This window comes from Lethenteron reissneri, chromosome 7 (genome assembly GCF_015708825.2).
Source record: "Lethenteron reissneri isolate LAM-NWPU_2019-01 chromosome 7, ASM1570882v1, whole genome shotgun sequence".
Taxonomy (NCBI): domain Eukaryota; kingdom Metazoa; phylum Chordata; class Hyperoartia; order Petromyzontiformes; family Petromyzontidae; genus Lethenteron; species Lethenteron reissneri.
In genome coordinates, this window is record NC_083785.1 from 3,528,643 (window position 1) to 3,549,255 (window position 20,613).

The 20,613-nt window shown below is 45.9% G+C and overlaps 1 protein-coding gene across 3 annotated transcripts in view; it reads right to left on the reverse strand.

The window, feature by feature from the left end:
• LOC133355939 (corticotropin-releasing factor receptor 2-like) overlaps positions 1 to 20,613 on the reverse strand; it is a 104,118-nt gene that overhangs the window by 23,653 nt on the left and 59,852 nt on the right. For all 3 annotated transcript variants that reach the window (XM_061573386.1, XM_061573395.1, XM_061573378.1), the window contains exons 4-5: positions 9,097 to 9,182; positions 5,080 to 5,183 (exon numbers count right to left, since the gene is read on the reverse strand). In XM_061573386.1, coding sequence (XP_061429370.1) covers positions 5,080 to 5,183; positions 9,097 to 9,182 — 190 coding nt within the window. The remainder of the gene's footprint in view (positions 1 to 5,079; positions 5,184 to 9,096; positions 9,183 to 20,613) is intronic.

A 20,613-nucleotide genomic window follows, 5' to 3' on the forward strand; every position in this document is an offset into this window, starting at 1 on the left:
CCGCCTCTGGGCCATGGTCGGGCCGTGGTGGGCCGGCCTCTCGCGCTGCACCACCGGTACGGGGCCGGCGGGATGCAAGGCCTGCGCTTCGGCGCAACGACGCCGATTGTTTCCGCTGCGGACGGAGGGGCCACTACGCGAAGGACTGCTGGGCCCGCATCCCGGGTCCGCCGCAACAGGAGGCCTCATCAACGGCCAAGCCGACTAAGGAAGCACCGAACCAGGCAAGTCGGCACGCACCAGACACCCGGCAAGGCTTTGCACCTCACCCATTACCTTCGTTGTGCGATCCGAATGTTGTTGTTGATGAGAGGCCAGCCACGGGGCCTTGTCGCTCGGTGACGCAGTGGCGCAAGTTGGCACGGAGGGTTGTCGCGGCCGCTACGGGTTCGTCCACCGTACCGGGGTCTATACAAGGGGTGGACTTGCGCATTCTAGTCGATTCCGGCGCGTCCGCCACTATCATTTCCGATGTCATTTTCCATCTGTTGGGCATCCCACCCGGGGCCGTGCGTCCGGTTTACGGGTCATGCGTCGCTGCGAACGGGACGCTAAAATAACTATTGGGGAGGTGTCGGCTTCCGGCATGGTGTTGATTTCAAGGTCCTTGGCAGTTCCATGTTTATTGGGCACTGATTTCCTGGCTAAAATGCCTATTTTGATTAAAATTAATGAGAATTGTATTGAACTGCCAGGTGCCCGTCAAATCTCCTTTCTGCCCTCGCCCTGGGGGCGACCTGCTTCAGCCGTACAAGTGCAGGCGCTGTCAGTGGCATCTGTTGACATCCCACCTGGCTCACGGATGCTTATTCCCTTGCGGTATCGGAAGCCCCTGCCTGATCGGCTAAGAGAGATTGGGGTTTTGTTGTCTCCGTCAGCCTCGATAACGACCGGATTGGCGCTGGTTGGGGCACAGACCATCGTCCGGCCGGATCAATTACCTTTTTTACAGGTGCTCAATGCGGGTGCAGAAACCGTCTGCATTCCGGCTGGTACGGTCGTGGCACATGCCACGACGGCATTTACGGCTCAGGATTGTTCGCATAGCCAGAGGGTGGTTGCTGGGGTTTCTGAGCCGGTGCCTTCAGATGATCGCTGGATTGCTAAATTGTGTGACGGAAACTCTTCCCTGTCCGTCGATCAACGTGGTGCGCTTCACAAATTGTTGTTGACGTTTTCGGATGTATTTAGCTCCGATGATTTGGATTTGGGGCGCACCTCGTTGCTTCACCATCATATTGATACAGGCGACGCTGCCCCTATTCGGTTGAATTCGCACCGAATGAGTCCCGCCAAGCGAGACCACGTTCGGGGGGCGGTGGAGGACATGTTGGCTGCGGACATTATATCGCCATCTAACAGCCCTTGGGGCGCGCCTGTGGTTTTGGTCAAGAAAAAGGATGGCACATTGCGATTTTGTGTTGATTTTCGCAAATTGAATAAGATTTCAGTGGCAGATGCGTATCCCCTGCCGCGTATGGACGACTCCCTCGATGCATTGTCGGGGGCCAAGTTCTTTTCCACACTGGACCTCTCTTCGGGATTTTGGCAGCTTCCCCTTGACGAGCCCTCGCGGGAGAAAACCGCATTCCGTACGCCACAGGGGTTGTTTCAATTCAACTGCCTTCCGATGGGGCTGAATGCGGCCCCTGCCACATTTCAAAGGCTTATGGAGCTCGTGTTGACGGGGTTGCAGTGGGAGACATGTCTCATATATTTGGATGATATTATTGTCTTCAGCCGCACATTTGACAAACATTTAAGGCGGCTGGAGACAGTGTTCACGAGGATGCGCTCTGCCAATTTGAAATTCAAACCAAAGAAATGTCACCTACTGCAACGGTCCGTCCGTTATTTGGGGCACATCGTGAGTGCTGAGGGGGTGTCCACAGACCCGGAAAAAAACGGCGTGCGTCCGGGATTGGCCTACTCCGGCCACCGTGGGGGATGTACGTCGATTTTTGGGATTTGCCTCATATTATCGAAGGTTTGTGCCGAATTTTGCGACGATCGCGAGGCCCTTGCACCTCCTTACGGGTAAGGGACGTAAGTTTGCGTGGGGACCGCCGGAGGAGGCGGCCTTTCAGAGTCTGCGCGATCTGTTGGCTACGGCCCCAACATTGGATTATCCCGATTTCGATCGCCCATTCATTCTTGATACGGACGCGAGTGACACAGGTATTGGCGCGGTATTATCCCAGTCTAGAGGGGGCGTAGAGCGTGTCGTGGCGTATGGTAGCCGGGTCTTGTCTCCCACGGAAACCCGCTACTGTGTCACTCGCAGGGAACTCCTAGCCGTTGTTTTTTTCCTACGTCAGTTTCGACCGTACCTGTACGGCCGTTCCTTTATCGTACGTACGGATCATGCGGCCTTGCAATATGCCCTTAAAATGGATCAACCTTCCGGCCAGCTGGCGCGTTGGTTGGACACGCTACAGGAATTTTCATTTCAAATTCACCATCGCAAAGGGGTGCGCCATGCGAACGCAGACGCACTTTCTAGATTGCCGCAGCGCTCCCCTTGCAAATGTGCGTCGGGGACGCATAGATGTACGCCCAGCCTACCCCCCCCTCAGCCGCTGGTGTTGGCTGTTGAGGAGTCGGATGCTCCTGTGGAACCGGGGCCGACTGATGGGGTTTTGAATCTGCCACGGTCTGTTTGGATAAGGGAGCAGATGATGGATGAGTCGTTAGTGTCCTTGCGGAAGCGATCTAAAGTGGAGATTGGGGGTCCGGTTACGGAGGGTGCGCCGGAAACCGCGATCCGAGATGGTCTGCTCATGTGGAGGGAAGGTCTCCAGGAGCGCTGGCGTCTGGTAGTGCCTGCGTCCCTGCGATACAAGTTGATTAGAACTCTCCATTGTGACACGCTATTACATCTGGGTGTGCAGAAGACCTTGTTGACGTTGCAACGTCATTATTTTTGGCACGGCATGGCGACGGATGTCGTGGGGTACGTCCGCGCGTGCCCTGACTGTGCCTGACGTAAGCCACCTAAACATCCTTATGTGCCGCCTTTACAGTCAATTCAGGTGTCTCGGGTTAATGAATTGGTGGCACTGGACATTTTGGGACCTTTCCCACCATCGGCGAGGGGTAATAAATATTTGCTGGTCGGGGTTGAGTACCTCTCCCGTTGGCCGATGGCCTGGCCGTTGCCCGACCAATCGACCGTGGCCATTACCGATGCCTTTTTGTTCGGATAAGTTATGGACAAGGGTGCGCCGGAGAGACTCCTCACGGACCAGGGCCGAAATTTCTCTTCTAAATTATTGGCGGAAGTGTGCGCGGGCCTAGGAACTAAGAAGGTCCGGACATCCCCATACCATCCGCAAACGGATGGTATGGTTGAGCGGCTAAACCGGACATTGTCTGCCATGCTGTGCCATACGGTGAGTGAGCAACAATCGGATTGGGACCTGCACATCCCGGCGGTGCTTTCGGCGTAGAGGATGACTCCTCATGCGGTTACGGGTTATTCGCCGTTTTACCTTATGTATGGTCGGGAAAACGTGCCGCCGATGGATGTGCAGATGGGAACCGGTGTAAGGGGACCTTGTAAACCACTCCCTGACTACATTCGGGACACTGTTCGCCGGGTCTCGGAGGCGCGGGAGAGTGCCCGCGTGGCTACGGCCAAAGCTCAAGCCCGGAATGAGAGGTATGCGCGGCGTTCCAAGGGGGAATGCCCCTGGAAGGTTGGGGACCTGGCCTGGCTCCATTGCCCGCAGGTGCGGCCGGGTACCTCTCCCAAATTTCACAAACCTTGGCAAGGGCCCGTCCGCCTCATTGAGGTTCCTAACCCTCAGTCGGCGCGTGTTCAGATTGGTTCTCGCCGTTGGGTTGTTCACACGTCGCGCTTGAAACCGTATGTTGCTCCCCTACATGATGCGTCATCTCCCAATGTTGCCTTGCCGGGGTCTGTTGCTGCCGACTCTCCCCCGCCTGCGTCTATTGATCTTGCTAGAGCGCCTGTCATACCTGTTCCAGGCAGGCCGGCCTTGACACCACAGGGGACGAGGCGCCCTGCTTGGAGGGTGCCTGCCAGATCTGCGGGAACTTCGAGCTCTGCAGCCCTTCCGACCCCGCTGCAGACACATCCGCGGGACACGCCCGAGACTGATCCTTCAGGGACACGGGACGTTGGTGGACTTCCAACAGCGACAGTGGGATTTCACCCTGTCACTCCTCAAACTCCATCACGTTCCCGTTCCGCGGGTGGGCCGCCGACCGTCCGGGACGGGCCGGCGACCCGCACACGTTCTAAATCCCTTGTGTTTCGTTGATTGTTACGTTGCATTATTGCTCTTACTGTGTATTTATTGCCTGCTTCTGGTACGTTACTTGATTATTATGCTCTGTTGATTGTTCTTACTGTTATATTGCATGCTTGGTGTCCTTTGGTGTGTCAGGGTCGGTTTCGCCCGCATTACTGTTGGTGTTGTTCAGCCGAGGTCGGCTGGGTTTTTCTCCACGGGGGAGGGTGGTGTAATGCGGGCGCGGGCGACCTCCCGGATGTGACGTCATGGAGAGGTGGAGTTAGGTGACGTGGGAGCAAGGTTAAGGTTCTTAAGGGATGAGACCGGAAGGAGACGGGAGAGAGTGAGAGACTGGACAAGAGTAAGGCCACGTTGGGCGAAGCCAGGAAGAGTGGCACCGGCGGCCAGCGGTGGCCAGCTAAGGGAGCAGCCAGCGGAGCTGCGGGAGAAGACAGCAGTGGGGCTGCTGGAGAGAGAGCGGTTGAGGAGCTGCGGGGAGCACAGCCGGCGAGGCTGTGTGTGAGAGGCTACGAGAGCGACGAGAAGAGAAACTGTAACGAGTGCAGCCAGTGGGGGCTGCGTGAGGGTAACAGCGGCGAGGCTGCTGGGAGGTTACGAGAACAACGGGAGACCAACAGCGGAGCTGTTGGCGTGACGGGAGTAACAGCAGTATCAGCGCGGTGCGGGAAGCCTCATAGAAGGACAGCCGTGTGGGTTACGAGAAATAACCGAATAAAGGACACCAAGCCAGACTTCGTAGTCGAGTCCTTTATTACAAATATACTGTGGTTCCTAGCTCGTATGTTGTGCACAGCCTTACCGGAGCCACCAGAAGAATCCAAATGCGGTGATGAGGGCTGCCAGCGAGATGCAGTGTCCTAGGTAATTGACGATGAGTGCAATTTTGTAGTGTTGGCTGTTCGGCTAAATTGAAAGAGACGGGTGGAATTAATTCACGTATCATTTCAAAGACACTCAGCTCACATTCCACGGCATTAACAAGTAATGGGCATGAAGATGACTTTGAAATCTTTTTTTTGCATTGCAAAGCTGACACTGTTATTAAAAGAAGGGGAAAACTTTGAATCTCGTTAAACCAAAACATGTTTTAACTATTGATTTGAAGCTTTCGTGACTGCAGGAATCCATACTCTTTGGTTCTTTCGGTAAAGTCCCGTAGGTATAAAATAAATCACGATGGTTCGGGCGCAAATGAAGCGTCCGTGGCCTCAGCAGCAGACCATGCTTTCCCACCTGATGACGGACGCTTGTGTTGCGCCCGAAACGTCGTGATTTATTTGATTTGATACCTACGTGACTTTACCGACAGAACCAAAGAGTATTGTAGTAGGTTTTTACCCTTTTAAACTGGTATAAAACTGACACCTTTATTCAAGGCATCATGTTTGCAATAACCACAACACAAGTAGTGTGGTTATTGCAAACATGATGCCTTGAATAAAGGTGTCAGTTTTGTACCAGTTTAAAAAAGGGTAAAAACCTACTACTATAATTTGCCACTGGTAAAAGAGATCTCATAGTGTAAATGCTTACCCCGAGCTCTCAATACTCTGATATTGCACTGTGTTTGAGTTGTACGCCTTCTGGTGTCATCTGGTCCAACACCAATGGGGACTAGGCTCTAAAGAAAGCCGTCTCGGGTGTGGACCAATCAACTTCAAGGACAGTGCATATTATTATCAATATCAGAGTTGCTTCTTTTTGTTTGCTTTTTTGACTACTTGTGTTGTGGTTATTGCAAACATGATGCCTTGAATAAAGGTGTCAGTTTTGTACCAGTTTAAAAGGGTAAAAACCTACTACTATAATTTGCCACTGGTAAAAGAGATCTCATAAACCAAAGAGTATGTTTTAATTAGCATATACGCCAGAATTTTACGAACGTTCTCCCCTTTATTTTCCACACAAAACCATCTAACCCAACCGGCTTCCCCGAACACCCAAAGGGAGGGGTCAGATAAAATTATTTTCTGGAATAATGATCATTTGTGTGTGTGTGCATGGCCCCACATTATATTTGATGGTCAAATTGAACTTTGACTTTGGTCAAAAATACACGTGAATCTCAGATAGGAGATGTGCAATACCTATTGGAGATGCTCGAATAGCACTCAATGAAAGTAAATCAGTGTCTGTGAAATCTACATCTGCGAGAGGAGCATGTAGTTTCTCTACGAACGTGAAACGAGGTAACTTTAAAACTAAATCTCCACGTATATAAGGCAAAGTTGTGAATGTGTGTGTCTGTTCAAAATGTCTAGCGTACTTCCCGACATGCAACAAACTGGAAATTTGCCATGTGGGTACTTTCCAGACTGTACACCATGCAAACATTATAAAAATACACTTTTTTTTGGGAGGGGGGGGGGGGAGCTCAATAATGCAAACATTTTTTGCACAGCAAGTGGGCTGTGATGTCAAATCTGTCATGTGACCCGCGCATGTGGAAGCGTAACGCATTGTAGTGTAGTGGTTAGCGCGCTGCGCTACGAACCCGGCGACCCGAGTTCGATTCCCGCTCACGGCCACCACCGGTGACGATTATTTCAACCGCTCCTGGGCCTCCCCTAGGTCGACTCAGCCTCAAACGAGTAACTAGTGTGGTGTGTGAACATCGCCACTGGGGAGACAAAGGCGGCCGGGCGTGGTAGATCCAAGTCCCGGGCGAAGCCGGGTAGTACAGCTAGTCTATAATAAAGGTTGTTTGGGTTAGATCGCGTAAATATAAATGTGTCGTTAAGCCCACTACACTCGACACAGCCAATTAGTCAGGTTCGTCACGTACACAGTACGTGCCGATTAGTTACTAGTTGAGCACACCCTCGTGTTGGAGAGTGAACCTACGACGTTTACAATTCGGGCACGACGTTTTGCTGGCGATTACAACCAGCTTCATCAAGCGACAGCCAGAACTGTGAAGAATGCCTCCTGTTTCGGTCTTAAATAGAGGGAATAAAGGTGATGTCATCACTGTGGGACGATCAGGTGCGGGGCTAACGTCGTCATGTAAGTTACAATGGATCGTGTTAATCTGAGAATATGCCGTACTCATTATTGGTGGGGCTATTCCATGAAACAATTATCTTTGCCAGTGAGCGATAGGTCGCTGTACAGAGATTTGAATGACTGCGAATGTGAGGTTTAATTTAATTAACTCTATTAAAGAAAATGGCGATCACTTTAACAGGCAGGTGTAATGAAAGTGAAATGTGATCGAAGTGATGGATTCCCATCAAAGGCGGCCAGTGATTGTTCCAAGCGGTGTCTATGAAAGAGAAAGAGACCTCCTGCGTATTATATCTACAGATGACACTCAATGACTTGAATTGCACTCGATGTCAACGCACCTATGCATGTGAAAGGTGGTAATCAAGTGAAGCGATTGGACTTTTTTTAATTTAAATTAAACTTCAGCCTAAACACAACGATTCATCCGCCATGCAGCCCCCCACCGATGTGATGATGTGTTATGATTCAGGGCGATGAGTTCCGTTCAAGAATAGATTCATTTTAAACAAGTGTGGTGATTTGGCGGCATCTCATTTTATGTATAAACGTCAAACATTCATTGTTAAACACCTCGTCCGATGTGTATATATCATGAGTGCAAGGGTTCACGTTAATCAATGCACGGATGCAGCCTTCCAGACTCGACTATTTAATAACTTATTTGGTGATTCTGCATTGGCGGTGGTGCACAAATAACAACATGCCGCAACGATAGAACGGCCATTGTCCGAAACCACGACTTGTGTATCGTTTTCCTTTAAAGGCCACACACCATTGTCGACATTGAGTTTTCAACTATCTCAGTTTTTCATATATCCACGTTGGAGGGGACTGTCGTGTTGGTTGCACGTGTCCGTGAAAGCAATTTGGCAGTCGGCAGGCAACTTCAAAATTAACACCGTTTCAGAAATACCCCAGCACTACTTTCACAGATTCGTGCACAGATCCGCTCAGACTCAAGGCCTCTAGGTTAGTTCACCCCACCATACATTCACTGCACATCACCCTTTTCCATTTTTAAATCCTTTATATTAAGTTCGCTTGCTTGCTTGCTTGCGTGCTTGCTTGCTTGCTTACGACCGTGCAAATCTTTCGGTCGTTTTTTAACCCACTCCCCGTGATCCAATCGAGCTGACATTTTGCACACAGACTCGTTGTGCGAGACAATTAATGTTCGTGAAATTTTTTTCCCCAAATTTTACACTGTTTAGGGAAAACAAATTAAATATTTAATTACCAATTGCTTAATACTGGCAGACAATCATCTGACCCATAGGTGGCAGCCATCTCAAGCCAGAGGACGAGAGGACTCTAGCCGCCACGCATATAAAGGATTTATAGTGAAAAACTTTGTTTTTACGGGTTATACTTATTTCCCCTTTCTCCTCTCTCTCTCGTGCTATTCCTCCCCCCCCACCACACACCGTCTCTCTCTTTGCACCCAATTCAATGTGTCAGGCTGGTGGTATACTTTCCATGGGCGACGATGCTAATTAATAATGAATAAGGATCGCATTTCGATGTACACGTGTATCCCAGCCATCCTGTTGTTTCATATTCTTAGTTTTTTTCGGTAAAGTCACGTAGGTAAAAAATAAAAAATTACCTACGTGACTTTACCGAAAAAACCTAAGAATATGAATCCTTGCAGTCACGAAAGCTTCAAATCTAGAATTAACATCCTGCTGTTGTGTACTCGGACCCTGGTTTCCCTCCGTATATATCGTTGTTGTTATTGTTTAATGCAAAAAAACAAAACAATGTATTGCTGGTAAAGTGTGTAATGAGGGACAGAGCACACACTGACCTTGGTGTCGATGATTGGCTTGCACAGGGAGTAGTTGGAGCGCTGTGCCCACGTGCCATTTGCCAGGCACTCACGGATCACACTCTCTGTGCAGAGGGAGAGACGGAACACATCCGACAGGAGCATTGCGTTGTGGGTTTCGTGAGCCAGCAAGGATAATGAGTACAAATGTATCCGATTGTTACTGGGTTTCTTTTGGGTTTTGGTCGCGTGAAAATGTGTCGTAAGCCCTCCTCCACCTAGCGCAGACAATTAATGCAAGTGTCACAGGAATCAAATGTGGCCAAATATGTTACTGCTTCAGCTGCACCACCACCACCACCAACATCAGTGTTTGTGTTGTTGTTGGAGAGGAATCTCACAACATGCACATGGGTACGATGTTTGACTTGAAATTACATCCAGCATGCTCAGATACAAATGTATGTTTGTCTTGGGGGGGGGGGGGGGGGCTCATAATCGCCGTGTCAAAGCATTCAGTTGGCACCACTGATATCGTTAAACGTGATCAAATTGGATTCCGAGGAATACTGAGTTAATGGCCTCAGACTGGTCACCAATAAATGCAGAAAAGTCCACGATATTAAATCACAGTTCTGTTCTCTGCAGTTACCAGGTGATAACATTTTACTATTAGTGCCTCTTATTCTGAAGGATAATAACGCAAATGAAAATGCAAGAATGACGATGTCAGCAGGCGTTTGATTCATGCGAGAATTAAAAAAAAACAATGAAATACTCGAAGTAGTAGAGTATTCAGATTTTGTTGAGGTGGCTGGGTGGCTCCGAGGTCAGAGCGCTGAGCTGGCACTGCAGGGATATCCTGGGTTCAAATCCGGACAACCACCGGTGATTAATCTGCGTTATCGGGTGCAATGAGGAAAATGTTACACCCCAGTCGTCAATGACCGCACACACACAAAAAAACCCACCGCTCTCACATTCAATTTGGTCGCGCGCTTAATTTCGCTAATTAATTGTCAAATATTGGTTTGTTTCGATGCAATAGTAACTCCCAGTCGCCGAGTGCGGCCTAAAAGAAAGTGCGAAATTTAATTTTGCTTCAACTCACGTCGTCCAATCCGCACGGCGAATTTCGTCGCCGGGGCTCACGCCATAATAATCGCTGTGCCGAGAAGCTTTTGTTTAGTTTCATAAACCGAGAAGACAACGTTCGCGTATTTTTCTTCTCATCTGCCTCGGGGCTCGAAAAAGCAGGACTTAAGAGTTGCTGTATCAGCACGCTTCAGGACATGGCGCATTAACCTGGGAAGCCAACCCACCGCCATCGCAATGTGAGCATTCACGAATGGAATGATTCGACTATGGTGAAAGATGCACTTTTTGGATTAGACGCAAGTATTTTGTGTTTCTTCTCGTAAAATGTTTCCTTTCGTCAATGCGGTGTAATAACTTTGGCAATGGGCTGAAACTAATAACAATGAACCGTTTTTTATTGGTGTTGCACGTTTGTGGAGAAATGGTGGTGCCGCGGTTTATGTTACGTGCTGCGCAAGAACCCGATAACCTGAGTTCGATTCCCAACCGATGATGGTGAGTGAAATCGGAACCAAACCTGATACTTTGATCCCAACTAGCTAGCGTGAAGTATGGTAAAACAGCCCCCATGACTGACACAGCATGGAGAGGAGATCTTCACCCGGTAGTGGAATGACAAGGGGCTATACCTAATAAGTAATACCGATGTTTAGTTATTTACATAGCATGGGCATTCCTGAAAAATAGCATTTCATCTTCGCTGAGAAGCCGCACACAAGCTTGGAGGCAGCCAGGCATTGAGCGAGTATTAACAATTGTCCAAGCTCTGAAGATGTTTTCAGCCAATTAACGTTTTTTTTTCTTCTGATGTTCACTTCTTATCCAGTCAATTGAACAGTTTCCCACTGGCCAAAGGGTGCCCCTGAGTCAAGAGTACAAACTCTGTGTCTCTGCAGCACTCTCCATATGAGTGCTCTTGACGTCCCCACAAAGGTGGCATGGATTTTATCGACCCTGGAGAGTGATGATGGGCTTAGTTGAACATCCAATTGGTACTTGCCACAGCACTGCCTGGTTGTATCTACGATTGGGACAATATTTGTGTTTAGTTTGTTGTCTGTCCCCGCACCTCCGATTAGCACAGTTGGCTACGTACGGTGCGAAAGAAGTTCAACATACATACTGTACATACACATTTGGCATATTCCTGAACAGTCTGTGTTCAGACCCATAGAACATAAATACGATCATAACATGTTACTTCACGTCGGTTAAGTAATTGTTAGGACACATTTAAAAATAAGTGTGCAAATTATTTTGTTAACATCAATAGAGTTATGTACTCTGACCCAGTGTGTCTTGTGTTGTGACATTTGCCAGTTTTTTTTTTGTGTTTACCAACGGTATTACAATTTTTTGCTTTGTGCAGCACAAGCAAAGTTTATTTTACGTCAAATGATTTCGAAATATATGTACGTCTGCAAGTTTAAAGCACGATGGTACGTTGTTATTCCCCTCCCTATTTTTAGGGGAACAGTGGTTGCAGTTATTTGCCACCTGCCATTGGAAAATATAATTTCTTCGCATGGCTCAGCAGCCCAGATACACATGAGCAATATCCAATGCTTGGGTCGAACATTGGGAATCCTCGTTTTAATCGTTGTGTTTTATACTACGCAGCACATTTGCTGAAATGAATATAATTAATCAGTCCACACATCGTTTACCCTGGAAACATTCACCAAGTCTCAAGACTGATTTGAAGCTTTCGTGACTGCAGGAATCCATGCTCTTTGGTTCTTTCGGTAAAGTCACGTAGGTAGAAAAATAAAATAAAATAAATCACGACGTTTCGAACGCAACACAAGCGTTCAGTCTTCAGGTGAAAATCGCGATAGCAATCGTGACTTTACCGAAAGAGCCAAAGAGTAAGTCTCAAGACAATGTTTTCACGAGGGTCCTGCCAATTATGCTGGGTGTAATCCAAATTGAGTAATTTGCAGGTACATTTTCAGCATCGTTGGAATGTTTGGCCAATACCAATTACATTGTTTGCATTTTCAAAGCCTTGGGAGGACATTAGAGAACCCGGCAGAAACCCATGCGGAACAGGGAGAAAACACAAATAGGGAATCGAATCTAAGCTGCTGTGAGAGGCACGAGTGTTACCGTTGCACCCACCCTGCCACTCCAAATTAACAATGTGGCATATATTATGTAACAAAAGAACGGTGTCACCGTGGCATTATATTTGGCGAAGCAACACTCCATGAAGATAAGCACACACTGTGCGGTCTAATCATGCCGACCGGAGGAGGCACGTTTAAAACACAAACACTTCAGAGGCTTCATTATGCAACTGTAAAAATTAATACAAAGCATCACACCAACAAACCTCGGCTGCAATGCAGAAATTAGTAAAAGAACAAATGATGAATTGCCTTCATTTACCCATGAAAGTCTCATTGAGTTGTCAAGACTCTTCTTTGGGATGGTCCTTAATTGAGGATGTTTTAGTCAATTCCGTTACGGATAGTTTAACTTAATGTGGAGGAAAAAAATCAGAGAAAAAGGAAAATATCCACTGCGCATACGATTAAACAATATTACACAATTTTTTTTATTTACCCGGTAAGGCCCACTGAGCGATATAGCTCTATTTCAAAAGCGACCTGACCACAAATAATAATATGACACGACCACGGGGAGGGAGACATGCGAACTCCGAATATACAGCAGGCGTCAGGCTTTGGGATCGACCACACAACCTCCTGCATACCAGGCGAGGTAGTTAACATCTCGCCACCGTGATGCCCCAAAAATCTTTGCATTTAAGCGTGTAACACACAAATCTCCGCACAGATCGATTCAAGAATATATCGCCCTGCTGCCTTCTGGCCACCTCACAGGTCAACACCACAGAATCGAGCATTCCCAGGCAGTCTCCCATCCGAGTGCTAACCAGGCACAAACCCGCTTAGCATCTGAGATCTGGTGGAATTGGGCCCATTCATGGTGAATTCCAGTAGTCAGTCGTAGGCATATTCGGGGCTGATTTTCCTTTTCAGTAGCGAATGCAGATCGAGAGGCAATGTAAGAAATAGGTAAGCATTGACACGTAGAGGTCGCAATGCGGTGTCTGCATGGTGCCGTGATTGAGCTCTAGACTAGAAAAATAAGGTTACACATTAAAATCACAGAATATGCAATCTACTTCAAAATTCTGTTGTGCTATACCAACAGTGTTGCTTTTCTTTCTACGGAGAGAGTGGCCTTTGTCATGTGAATTAAGTATTCTGCCACTGGTGGTTTGTGTGTTTTAACGTGACAAATATAGTAAGACGGTAATAAAATGAGCTGAATATTAAGTGGCTGTCACCGATTTGGTGTTCGTTATTGAAACTTGTTGGACATGCTCAATACGTAGTCTTGTCCTTCAACATAGTCTTGATTTATAACGTACTGTGCACGAAATGTCAACATTAACTACGTAATTAAACAGGTGCTCATCGCACCTCTGATTAGCACGGTTGACTATGTATGGTGCAAAATAAATTGAACACAGATACGGAGTTGAAAACATACCTAAACACACGCTTTTAAAATCCTTGAATTGACCGTATCAGGTATTGAAAATCAAACTTTTAAAAATGATTGGCCATATCTTGACTGACGATTCCATGTTACATTTTGACAATGGCTACTTTTCCCATAAATTTAGGCCGACTCGCAAGGCTTTTTTTTCGACCGTTAATCCAGACTGAATAAAATATGTTTTTTTCATTTAACAGCCTTTTGTCAATCTACTGTACAAAAGCCTCTCTATACCATGTTGGCAATGGAGGTAGATTGACCATACTCTTTGGTTTTTTCGGTAAAGTCACGTAGGTAAAAAATAAAATAAATAAAAAATGAAAACAACTAAATTAAATAATGACGTTTCGGACGCAACACAAGCGTCCGTCTTCAGGTGGGGACAACGTAGCAAAAGCGCAACCGCTTAAGTGTGTCTAAGAGATGGCTGTGACAAGGAATTATACAGTTGCGGGGGAAGGCTAGAGGGGAGGGGCATGGTGAGTGTGGGGGCGGGCTGTGGGCTGGGAAGTAACCTGGAGTTCAAACTGAAGCTTTGTGATGCAGGGGGCGGAAGTAGATAAGATTGACCATACTTCACCATGCTAGTCAGTGCATATTGGTGAAGGGGAGCCCAGGACTGATTCAGATATCACTCATGGCTGATATTAACTGTAGCAAGGAATCACACTCAAGCTGCTGGGTTTGTAATGTTTCCCATGACAGAGGAATTATTAGACTAAGTACCCAGAATCTAACATGGCCCTGCCTGGGTTTCTGATTTGTTACAATATCAGGTATACCATTGTTTCCATCCATATCCCATTCATTTAAATTCGTCTCTGGTAAAGTAAATACTACATATTGCATGTGCTTTCTAAATGGCAGTACTTACAAAGTTTATCAGCTGATTACAAAAGAAAAGCAAAATAAAGTCTAATAATTCCACCGTAGATCAAGTTCAAATTTCATGAATATTGGTCACGTTTTGAAGGGCCAAAATGTATAAAGCAGTATCAGAAAAATAAAACTGAAATGGGCACAAATAAGCATAGAGAGATGCTTACTTTGAGACACACAACAAACGCAGGTTAATCACATTGTTCAAACTGTTCTGAACTATAAGTGGCTATACTCAGGACATTGCTTGACGGGACGGTGGCCTATTCGTCATGCATAGTGATGGAATGGTAGCCATGGAATGGAATGCATTTGACAGGACACCCGTCAGCGAGTGAAGTCAGTTTGTGTGCAGCCGTGAAATGGATTATTACATTGCAGGATCGTGAGAGATGGCGATGTATGATGATGATGATGGAGGTGATCATTAAGGCTCAGTCGGAATGCAAATGATGCTGCCAATGTCATAAAAGAGACTCGTACACTCGGGAACATTTCAACTTTGTAATGGGTGCAGCTCTTTGGCATTGTGCAAATGTGGTAGAGAAAAAAATGTAAGCTAGTCTTCTTGAGGATGTTTTAGAAAACATGTTGACATCTGCAATGTTTGCTTCGTGGAACTACAAAAAAAAGCATCCGTGGTGTCATAACGCGTATTCCCACTCCACAACTAGAGGCAGGCTTTGCTTAAACTGAAGTTGATTAAACCTCTTTAAAGCTCAATGGTTATTTTGCCTTGGGGGCTTCAGCAGAGCAATGCCAAATCTTTAGCGAGTATTCTTGCACGTGGATATAGGGGACAGATTTCTGGAAAAGAACTCCTGTAAACGAAGAGACAATGCTCAAAAGTCCATATGGAATGATCAGCGAACCTACTTGCCATACTGCCATCTACTGGAAACCCTCTTAGCGTAGAAAGGTTGGGAATCGCACAGCGGTGCGTTTGGAATACATTAAGGGGAGCCTCTGTGTGGAGTTTGTGCGACGGTTCCGCAACAGCGGCACGGCGTGCATTTGCAGCTAGCAGAACATTTTAACGTATTTTTTTTTAGCACAGCTTACAAGGATCGTTATTAATAATGACAGAAGTTGAACGTTTGCTTGTGTAGTTACGTGTCAAACTAAAAATCGCGCAATTTTGGCATCATTAAATGGTTAAATAAGTATATATTTCAGCTGTAGTGGAAAAATAGGCCATGAGGGTGCATGTACTAGCAAAACAAAAATAAAAGCCCTTTCATAAAACACAAAGCCGTTATATATTTGTCTGGATGCTGGCACGGACAATTTGTTTTGCTTTATGTTTGTTCATGGAACGAAATAGGTCAGAGGGTTTTTTCATAAACATTACATGCTCTAAAGAAGTTGTACGATGGGAAGGACATGGTGATATTCACCATGGCCTTCCCGTCGTAGGTTTTCGCGACCAATATCATCCATAATACAGGTTTTTTTTGGGTTAGATCGCGTAAATATATAAATGTGTGGTGAAACCAGCCACCTCCCGACACAGCACAGCCAATTAGTAAGGTTTGTCACGTAAACAGAACATGCCAATTCGTCACTAGTACAGCACACCGGTGCGTTGGGAGAGCCAAGCCACAACATTTACAATCTGAGTACGACGTTTCACCAGTAATTACAACTAGCTTCATCAGGCGACAACAATTGTGCACTCTTCTTGCGCAAAGTTGGGGGGGGGGGGATTAATGAATGCATATAAATAATTATGGGTATCCATTGCTGTTTGTGTTATTTATATGGTAATCAACGTACATTATGCATTATGCAAGCCCGTTGTTCTTGTACCCTCCTATCTATTGCGTTGCTTCCAAGCAGCACTTAGTCTGTAGCTATCCGAACGCCCATTTCTTGTGGAAAGAATACTTCTTGAAAAAACAAAACAAAAGGAAGGCGCAGCAATGGGTTCTCCTTTGTCTCATGTGATAGCGAATTTGTACATGGAAGATGTTTTAAACAAAAGCAATTGCTTAAAGCACACTAAAACCCTCTGCTTGGTTTAGATGTGTGGATCACACATTGGTGGTCTCGCCACATGGCAACGATACACTTAATTAATTTCTAAATCATCTCAACTCGTAAAACCCATCCATCCAGTTCACCATGCAAGTGGAAGCTGACAGAACTCTACCATTTCTGGATATTCTGCTCGGACACGGTCGAAAAGGTAAAATAACACCCAGCGTTAACCAAAAGAAAACGCATACTGACGCCTATCTGAATGCAGAGTCACACCATCACCCTGCACAGAAATCCGCTATCATCAAGACGTTCATACATCGGGCTAAAACAAGTGTCTGATGGTGATAGTCTGAGTAGTTAAATAATTTTTTTTAAAGCAGCGGTGCAATTGAACGTTTACAATGATGCACAAATCAACAGGGCATTGGATGCCAAAACCAAATCAAATAACACGAGCATTGAAACTGACCAAGTAATTAAAACTATGAAAACCGTACATTGCGTTAGTAATTGATAAACTAGCCAGATGTTTGGGAAAAAAAACATCCGAGTCAGATTTGGCACGTTACATAAACAGAAATGAATATATCTGCTCCAAAAGATGCACCGGATTAATTTCACTTGTGGCAAATGCTATGTTGGGCAAAGAGAACGAATGGTCAGCACGAAAATAAAAGAACATCAGAGAAATATTAAATATTCCCAAATAGAACTGTCAACAGCAGCAGAACACGCGTGCCAACAAGGACATTCAATTGATTTTGATAATGTTGAAGTTTTGTGCAAAATTAGTTACTACTGGCCAAGACTAATTAGAGAATCTATCGAAATTCAGAGAAATAAAAATAATTGTAACCGTTCAGATCACTACAGGCTTAGAAGCGACTCATCAACTAACGCATGCCTATACAGGTCACTATACTTCAATATAATTCAATAGGGATTACCATTGGTAGGGCTATTTATGTACACACAATCGACAAGAAGTGCATGCATAATGTACGGTGATCACTATATAAATAACCTAAACGGCAATGGATACCCATAGTCATTTATATGCGTTCATTAACCCCCCCCCCTCCTCCACTTGGCACAAGAAGAGGACACAAGTGATGTCACCACATCTACGCCTCTATTTAAGGGACGAAACAGGAGAACTTCTCCACGAGTCTGGCTGTCGCCTGATGAAGCTAGTTGTAATAACTGGTGAAACGTCGTACTCAGATTGTAAATGTTGTGGCTTGGCTCTCCAACACACCGGTGTGCTGTACTAGTGACGAATTGGCACGTTTTGCTTACGCGACAAACCTTACTAATTGGCTGTTTCGGGTGTTGGTGGGTTTAATGGCACATTTATATATTTACGCGATCAGACCCAAGAAATAACTGAATTATGGATAATCGCTGACTGCAGTCTAGGCGATGAGTCACGCTGTGCCCGCAGGGGCAGCTGCCACCAGGGGTGCCCTTTCAAATATGTTGAGATCACGTGTCAAGCACTCCGAGGCGCCCCGGCATAAAGGCTGTATCCAAAATAAATAATTTCCGTAAGTATTGTTATCACCATCATCATCATCACACAGATGCTTCGCCCTGTCCCTGATTCGCTGCCAGATCATGTAACATTCACTTAATACGTTCTAAAGTTCAACAAAGCAAGTCTACGTTACGCCCGTGTGGCCTTGAAAAAGTGAACTTTAATTGGCAATTACGTTGAATTGCAAGATGTGCGTGCCCTGGCATGAACCTGCCCATAAACTTCCCCCAAGGTTCCACCCACTGGACATTTAGCTGAAAATGACTTGTAAAAGGGTGAAAGTGCAATAGAAGCCCCAACAGCATTCCCATTTGTCCTTCGTGGGAGACTAATGTAATGTTACACACAATTACAGAATGCACTTGCGCAACTTGCATTACCAGTCTCTGAAGCAACTGCCAAAGAGCATTTAGAATAATTTCAGTTTGTTTCTAAACTTGGTAAAATTGCTGCCACCAGTGTTGCTTGAAGGCACCTTCCCTGCATGTGATTGCGTGGGAACGTAATGACTTTAATTGCTGGGACATTATGGATTGCTATGAAAAAAAAACTACTACGGGAATGCGCTCGATCTGCGGTGGGTATATTCTGCTGGCAGCTGCGTACAGCACGTTCGGATGTTTATTTGTTAATTACGCTTTTTACACTTTCTCTGGGAGCCTAACAAGCCGGGTGGTGCTGAGGCACGTTGCCAAGTTCACAATTAGAAGGGTCATGAATTCAAATCCTGGTCGTGGATCAGATGCGGTTCAATCATCTCCTTGTTCCAATGAGAAAATGGTGGCATTCATCTCCACTGACAGCCCTGAGCCAGTTTAACACGAAGTAGGCTTTCGCGACCAATATTCACAAGAGGTTTTTGGGTGAGATCGCGTAAATATAAATGCGTCGTTAAGCCCGCCACCACCCGACACATCCAATTAGTAAGGTTTGTCACGTAAACAAAACGTAGTAATTCGCTATGAGTACAGCACACCGGTGTGTTGGAAAGTAAGCACACAAAATGTATAATTCAAGTTGTGTCTGGTGGTGGCAGGTTTAACGACGCATATTTACGTGATCAACCCAAAAACCTCTCTTATGAGCCCCGAGCCAATTGGTGGAAATGAGCCATTCCTGTGACTTTACTGAAATAACCAAAGAGTATAGCCTTGATTATATATCAAATCCACTTGATCCTTGGATGTATAATAGTCATATTCTATGGCTTTATAGCAGCTCGAAAGCATGTAATGCCCTTAATTTAACACCCTAATTTTTTCACCTCAGAGTTCTCAATTGAACAATGTGCTCCGTTTTTTGTTCATCAATTGTGTTCACAAATATAAAACAAATATTCAAATGTCTGGATTTGTTACCAACGATAACTCTATTGAACCACGGGCAGCGCACGTAAATGTTCGACAGCCTTCTAATATCTCGCTTGCTCCTGGTGAAGGTTCATTCTGGTGTTGTGACACAGTTACATTCCTGTCAACCCCTTATCAGGGCCTACCTTATTACAGACCAATTCAGACCTTATTGGTCACCGCGTGCCCTTATAAATCTCAACGTTCATCCTGCAAAGTGCCATCACAAGCAAGAAGCACAAATAGGCGAACATTTGTCGCCCATACTGAAACGGCTGTATGCCGTATGGACCTAAAAACTAAATTTACCTGCACAAGAATACGGGGTAAACCATATGGGTTGACACGTATGCAGTTATCCACTTACAAGCATGCGTAATAGAGCAACAAGGGCGCTCATCTGTACAGTGTCCTTTCTACACGAGCAGTGGTGAGACCGAGGTGCCCCCTCCCCACAATGTGCAGCCTGCAGTAAGATGTCAGCGCTGAAGGAGGCCATTGTAATGGTAATGGTAGAGAGGTGATGGGTAACGCTTAGAAAGCAATGTCCATTTTATCCGGGTGGGAACAATCATTAGTTAGATTGATTAAGCCCCGGTAGCTGTATAGTTATGACAATAGCAGAGAAAAAGTGTCTCTCTGATCGAAAAAGCAACTGGCATGGAGCTCACATCATTATCCTCATCAGCCATGGTCAGTTTTCTGCTGGATGAAGGCCTCCGCAAACTCCTACCATCTTTTCGCAATCCTAAATTTAATAATCCACCTTAGCGCCTGCACACGCGCTGACATCATCACTCAATTCATTGCTCCATCTCCTCTCAGGAGTGGTGCTCATCTCAGTCGGGTTTACATACCACAAACCCATAATTGTTTAATCTCTTTATGTGATACAACTTTTTAAAAACTTATTTTACAATAACCAGATGGATGATAGGCTGAGTCGATCCCTCACCAGGATTTGAACTTCAAACAGGACTGTGAGCAATGTGCTTTCACCATGGCACTACCACCCAGGATATGATCATAATTATAATACTTATAATTTTTAATTTTATATAGCATTGGCGACCATGCAAATTGTATCTCACAATTGCTGAGAAACCACAGACAAGATGAAAGGCAGCCAGGAAGTGAACTGGCACCAACAATTGCCCAAGCTCTACAGTTCTCTAC